Source organism: Adiantum capillus-veneris, chromosome 12 (genome assembly GCF_014529385.1).
Source record: "Adiantum capillus-veneris isolate H3 chromosome 12, ASM1452938v2, whole genome shotgun sequence".
Classification (NCBI taxonomy): domain Eukaryota; kingdom Viridiplantae; phylum Streptophyta; class Polypodiopsida; order Polypodiales; family Pteridaceae; genus Adiantum; species Adiantum capillus-veneris.
This window is the reverse complement of record NC_140942.1, coordinates 107,277,655-107,284,924: the sequence shown is the minus strand read 5'-3', so window position 1 is coordinate 107,284,924 and position 7,270 is coordinate 107,277,655. Positions and strand designations below refer to the sequence as shown.

The 7,270-nt window shown below is 40.8% G+C and overlaps 1 protein-coding gene across 1 annotated transcript; it reads left to right on the top strand.

Moving 5' to 3' along the window:
* The first annotated feature begins 4,308 nt into the window (after window positions 1–4,308).
* Window positions 4,309–6,261, top strand: LOC147446283 (pentatricopeptide repeat-containing protein At4g16470-like). The gene is made up of 2 exons (XM_086524686.1): window positions 4,309–4,628; window positions 5,976–6,261. Exons 1-2 carry the CDS (start codon window positions 4,309–4,311, stop codon window positions 6,259–6,261), a joined length of 606 nt encoding a protein of 201 aa, XP_086380812.1.
* The last annotated feature ends 1,009 nt before the right edge of the window (window positions 6,262–7,270 follow it).

The window sequence follows — 7,270 nt, the reverse complement described above, 5'->3', positions numbered from 1 at the left end:
AAAGAAGATGCATTGCCATTATTGCAATCTAATGATCACTTGATTAAGTAGTGTCCTAAATTGAAGGAAAAAGAGGCCAAGAAGAAAGAGGCTAGTTCCACTACAGGTGTAGCTATTGTAGAATCTTTTGTGAAAGGAGATTGTGATGATAATGTAGATGCAAAATGGGCATTTAGTGCAGAATGCACTTATGATCCATCTATCCATGATGCATGTATGCCAATTGCTACAGATTCACATGTGTGGTACTTTTATAATGGTGCTACAAAGCACATTACATCACATTGTGACTTGTTTACCTCTCTAAGGTTGTCCCTCATGGAAATATAGCCACTTGTGCCAACAATGCCTCTTATCCAGTCAAGGGAGTTGGAAAGATTGTGATGACTACGACAAATGGGTAGTTCTTTCACAAATTTTGATGCACTTTATGTCCATGGGATCAAACAAAACCTTTTATCTATATCCACACTTGCTAGACTTGGTGTTGTTGTCAAAATCTATGGATGACAAATATACAACTCATGATCTCAATTTTGGTGATGAAATTGTTGCATATGGTATTTTGTGTCGTGGGCTATATAAGCTCACTTTATACGACAAGTGTGGGTAGAATTTTGAAAATGCAATTGTGGATTCAAAGGCTGTTTTGAATGCCAACTTTGGCTTGCACGTTTTGGGCATCTGAATTTTGTCAGTTTGCTATGTTTACAAAAATCTAATATGGTTGTTTCTTTGACCCTCTTGAAGCACCTTTAAAGCATGTTTGTGAAGATGCAACGTTGAAATTTTCCAAAGGATGTTTTAGTATGGGCTATATGAAAGTTGCAACTTATGCATAATTATGTTTATGGGCCTATGCAAACTCCATCCTTAGGCAGTTACCTATACTTCATGACTTTCATTGTTGATTAGTCTAGGAATACGTGGGCATATCTGCTTAAAGCTAAGTCCAAAGTGTCCATGTGCTTCAAGCAATTTTTGGCTATGAGCTGAAAATGTCTCTAAATGTACTATGGACATCCTTCGTTCAGATCGAGGGGGGAAGTATATGTCTCATGAGTTTAATGCATTTCTTGCTAGTTGTGGGATAACCTTAGCAAAATGGTGTTGTTGAAAGGAAAAATGGGTTGCTTATAGAGATGGCACAATGTATGGTTAAAAGTCAAGCTTTTCCACATTCACTTTGGCTTGAGGCCATCATGTGTGCTACTTATGTACTTAACAGGTATCCTACAAAAGCTTTGCAGTCTATGACTCCTAATGAAGCATGGCATGATAAAAAGCCATCTATTGATCACATGCGCATTTTTTAATGTTTAGCTTATTCTTTGGTGCCACAATGCAAAAAAATGGGTGATAAGGTTGTTAAATGCATTTTTTTGCTTATAGTATTGAAAGCAAAGATTACAGGTTATAACTATTCACAAATGAAACGTATCTTGGTTTCATGAGATGTTGTGATTGTAGAAGATTTTTGTCAACCCTTGTTGTCATTACTAGAGATAATAATGTAAGCTCACATGACATTTATGACAGTTTGTTGCCTCTTTTTAATGCTGGAAACTTGAAAATAGGCAAATGTACAACCTATGGGGGTTTTGTGAAATTCTACAAATTAACCTATTACTGATGGAGGTGTACTTGATGTGGAAAGGGATGAGAATGAGCAAGCTAGAGGTGTGCCAAAATGGTTGGTGCATACTTTGCGTGACAGTAAATTGGATGCATCTATGCCTAGTCATACTCGTTCGAGTTCGCGCTATGCATCTTATGCGTTAGATTGCTATGCTCTGGTTGTTTCTAGTTTATGTGATGTGGAGGAACCTTTGTCTTTTGATGAAGCACATAAGTCAAAAAATTGGATGGATGCCATGGAATCAAATATGATGCACTTATAGAAAATGGCACATGGACTTTATGTGATTTGCCTCTTGGCAAAAAGGCCATTGGTACAAAGTGGGTTTACAAGTTCAAACGTAAGCGACATGGTGAGATTGATCATTATAAGGCTTGACTTGTTGCAAAAGGCTATGCACATAAAAAAGGCATAGATTATGAAGAGACTTTTGCTCCCAATTGGTGTATGACTATTGTTCATTTTCTATGTGCATTGGTAGCTCATTTTGGATGGATGTACATCAATTAGACATTGTTACTTATTTCTTAGGTGATATATTTGAGGAAGTTTATGTAACGTAGCCTCATGGTTTTTTCAAGAAAGGACAAGAAGATAAAGTGTGCAAATGTAAGAAAGATTTGTATGGGTTGAAGCAGTCTCCTCGTGCTTGGTATGAGAAAGTTGACACTCACTTGGTTAAATGAGGCTTTTGTAACAGTCCAAGAGAAAGCACTTTGTATGTAAAGCATGAGGGTGATCTATTTCTCATCATTGTTTGATATGTGGATGATTTATTGATCACTGGCCTGAATGAGACACATATTGCTAAATTTGAGGCTAATTTGAATGCTATTTTTAAGAAGAAATACTTGGGGCTTTTGCATCATTACTTGAGCATACAATTAAAGCAATGTGATGGTGGTATTGCCTTGTGCCAAACACGCTACATAGAGATATTTATATGTAAGTTTGGACTTGAAGACTACAAACCTATTGCTACTCCCATGGAAATAGGTTTGAAATTGAGTCTTCATGATGTTGGTGATCATGCCGATGTCACTCTTTACTGCTATTGGATGCTATTTGTGTATGCAATATGAGAAACAATGTTCAATTTGTTGTCTTGCAGGTCAGTAGATTTATGCATAGCCCAAGGTTTAGTATTGGTAGGTTGTTAAGAGGATTTTTTGCTACTTGAGTGGCACTTTACATCTTGGCTTCTTTATCCCAAGGGGGGGGGTCATTGCCGCTAGATTTACAAGCTTTTTTGGACTCAAATTGGGTTGGTTGTTATGACTTGCAAGTGTCCACAAGTGGTTTTTATTTCATGCTCAATAGTTGTGCATATCATGGTTGAGCAAAAAGAAACCTATCGCGACTACTTCCATTTGTGAGGTTGAGTACAGGGCAGTCTTCACAGTAGCTACAATTGAGTGTGTATGACTCAAATGCCTTATGGATGATTTGGGTGTTGGATAGGACACTGCCAACATAATCTACACTAACAACTAGAGCACATTGGTAGTTGCAAGGAACCCATTTTTTCATGCTCACACAAAGCACATCAAGGTGCATTACCACTATCTTAGAGTGAGACTCTCAAAAGGAAGGATCAGCTTGGCTTATGTGCCAACATAGGACAACCTTGCAGATATACTCACAAAGGCACTGACTTGTGAGGTCAAAGCTTTTTGCAAAGCTTTGGGCTTACTCCCCTTTGTGGATTGATCATGTCCTTAAAGCATGGCACTTCCCTTTACACGAGGTGCTAGCCCTTGTTCACGGCATCACTCCCAAGGGAAATTTGTTACCACACATAAGTGGTAGTGATGTGTGTGAACACACTTAGGACCATTGGGGCATTTTTTTCCTCACTAGGAGGGTTTTTCCCCCGTGCAATGTATACATGCCCATCACTCTAGGGCTAACTTATCTTTCCATTGTGCATTAAGCAATACATACTCTCTATTTTGCGCCTTGAGCTTCTTCATCTTATCTAAGGTGTGTGTGTTTCCCTGCAACCCTATTTCCAACAAGAGTTACACTTGTCTTATCATTAGAAAGATAACCAACATAATTTATCTCAAGCCAATGTGAATCTGTTGCTATATTTGTAGTCTGTGAAGTAATCCTAAGGAAGAAACCTCTTACCTATCACCATCTAAGAAACACAAGAAGCATTAGTACTCTCGTTAGCGACCCCTTCCCCTTGTTATCAATGTTAAAGATTACTACTAAACTAACATCATGTAGACAATAAATAAATTTAAACCATTTGAGTTGGTAATAGGTACTCCTTGTTTAGTCATATGCTTATATAGTGTCGATCCCTTCGTCTTGTTACTTCGTTAGCGTAGTGGGCAATTCCAAATCCTTGGCCTCTCAATAACCCACATGGCTGCTCTTTCATAAAAAAAACCACTACGATGAAAAGCTCTAAAAAACATTATGCCGTCAAAAGCTACCAACTGCCAACTCTCAGCAGCAATTTGATCTTAGTTTGGAGGCTCCCATAGTCACACTGATTTTGCGTTCACTGAGAATCTCTCAATCCCCTCACAAAATCACAGAAGTGGAATATGGAGGGGAAGACAATGACGCACACTCGAAAATAATGAGACTACCTTGGATGACCTCATTAAAAGCCTGTGCTAAGAAGAAGGATTTGTGCCAAGGCAATAAGGTACATGCGGAGATTTGCACTAGTGGGTTACTTGAGAAGGACAGATGCTTACAGAGCTAGTATGTATGTTAAGTGTAGTGCACTTGTCTGGGCACAACAAGTTGTTGATGAGCTTCCAATCTGGGATGTCGTCGGTTGGACTGCACTTATTGCAAGATATGCTCGACATGGGCAGGGTAACAAAGCTCTGGGCTGTTTTCATCGCTTGCGAAGCGAGGGCCTCTCTTTGGATGCGGTCACCTATGCTTGTGCCTTGAAGGCATGCGGTATTATTCAAGACATTGATCTAGGCAAACAAATTCATGACGAGATTGTTAGTCAAAGGTTGTTGGAGAAGAATGTCGTGCTTGGCAATGCGTTGGTATACATGTATGCTAATTGTGGTGTACTTTGGAAAGCACAACAAGTTTTGGACGAGCTTCCCAACCGAGATGTCATCTCTTGGACTGCATTAATTGCAGGATATGCCCAACAAGGCCAGGGCCAGGAAGCTTTGAATTGTTTCCATTGTATGCGAAGTGAGGGTTTCTCTCCAGATGCATTCACCTATGCTTGCATTTTGAAGGCATGTGGCATTATGCGAGACATTGATATGGGCAAACAAATTCACGACGAGATTGTCAATCAGGGGCTGTTGAAAAGAACTGTCATGCTTGGCAATGCTTTGGTTGATATGTATGCCTAGTGTGGTGTACTTTTGAAAGCTCAACAAGTTCTTGATGAGTTGCCTGATCGAGATGCGGTCTCTTGGAATGCATTGATTGCAGGTTATGCCCAACAGGGGCAGGGCCAAGAAGCATTGGAATGGTTCCAGCGGATGCAAAGCGAGGGCTTGTATCTAGATGCAATCACCTATGCTTGCATTTCGAAGGCATGTGGCACTTTGAAAGACGTCGACACAGGTAAACAAATTCATGATGAGCTTGTTAGTCGGGGACTGTTGGAAAAAAATGTCGTGCTTCGTAATGCTTTGGTTGACATGTATGCCAAGTGTAGTGTACTTTCCAAAGCACAACAAGTTCTTGACGAGATTTATGTTCGGGATGCAGTCTCTTGGAATGCATTAATTGCAGGATATGCCCAACAAGATCAGGGCCAGTAAGTGCTTGGTCCGAATGTGGTCACCTATGCTTGTGTTTTGAAGGCATGTGGCATTATGCAAAACGGTATCATGGGCAAGCAGAGTCATGATGATATTGCTAGGCAAGGGCTGCTACAAAAAGATGTCGTGCTTGGCAATGCTTTGCTTGACATGTATGCCAAGTGTGGTGTATTTTTGCAAGCACAAGAAGTTCTTGACCAGCTTTCTGTCCGGAATGAAGTCTCTTGGAATGCACTGATTACAGGATATGGCCGACAGGGGCAAGGACAAGAAGCTAAGGGGTGTTTTCAGTGAACGCGGAGGGAGGGTTTCTCCCCAAATGTAGTTTCTTGGACTGCATTTATAGAAGGATATGCCTAGCAAGGGCGGGCCAATGAAGCTCTGGTCTGTTTTCAATGCATGTAGCAAGATGTCATTTCCCCCAATGCAATCACTTATGTCAATGTGCTCTATGCATGTAGCCACTCAGGTTTAGTCGATGAGGGTCATATGCATTTTGATAACATGAGGGAAAAACACGACATTGAACCAAACACAGAACACTATACTTGCATGGTTGATCTTTTTAGATGTACAAGGCTCTTTGACAAAGCAATGAGAGTAATTACGATGATGCCGTCATCTGATCATCGTCCAATTTGGGTCTCCCTTCTAGGTGCTTGCCGCCAATGGGGAAATGTCAAGCTCGGAAAGTTTGCTTTTGAGCGTGTAGTCCAACTAGACCGACATTATGGGTCAGCATATGTCTTAATGATTAATATTTATGCAGTTGTTGGGATGCAAGAGGAGGTAGAACATATTGAATGCATGAGAATAAAAAATGTAGTTTGGAATAAGCCAGGATCTGGTTGCTAATTCAATGCAAGTGGAAATGCTCAATAAATTTGTTGTTGGGGATACAAAGCATCCACAAAGCAGACAAATCAAGTGACGAGAATGCAATGCTTGCACGTGCAAGGAGAGGAGTGAGAGAGGAGATTACACAGTAGTGGATGGAGCTGTGCAACAACACACCAGACCCTTATTCTTGGATTGTGTATATAGATAAAATGAATATTAAGTTAAGGTTAGTGAGATGGGGGTTGGCCAATCTGGGCTGGACACAGTGGCCCTTTACGCAACGAACAAGATCTTGAAATTATATTTCCCTCACGTGCATTGGTTCCACAAAATTTGTCAGCTGATTGCAGAAAGGTTTTGCATTGTCAGCATAGTGAGAAGTTGGCCAGAACTTGAGCAAAGATCAATTAGTCTACAAGGAAAAGCTTATGTGTCACAAAGAACATTCGCATTGATGGGGAGAAGGGTGGCCAGATGCACACTCCAACACCCACACCTGATGCCACTCTGAACACTTCTCTTGAGGTCTTCCTCAATCCATGGGATGCCATGGAGCCCTGTGCTGTTTCCAACAGATGCAAAGTGAGGGCACCTCTCCAAATGCAATCACCTATGCTCTCGTCTTGAAGGCATGTAACACTACCTTGATGTCTGGAATTTCGTGTCTTCAAGTGCATCTCATTGCCCAACAGTGACATGACCAGGGAGCTCTGGCTGGCTGGCTATTTTCAAAATGGAAAGCGAGGACATTTCTCTTGATGTAATCGCCTATGCTTGCATCTTGAAAGTATGTGGCACCACGTAGGAGCAATGATCATGTATGCGAAATGTGTTGTTCTTGGGAAAGCACCAAAGAGTGCTTGAGGAGCTTTCTATCCGGAACATCGTCTCTTGGCGATATGCTTAACATAGAACGCTTTGGGCTATTTTCAGCAAATGTGAATTGAGCATCTCTCTTCAGATGTGCAATCACCTATGCTTGCATCTTGAAGGCATGTTGCAATTTGGAAGACGCTAGGACGGA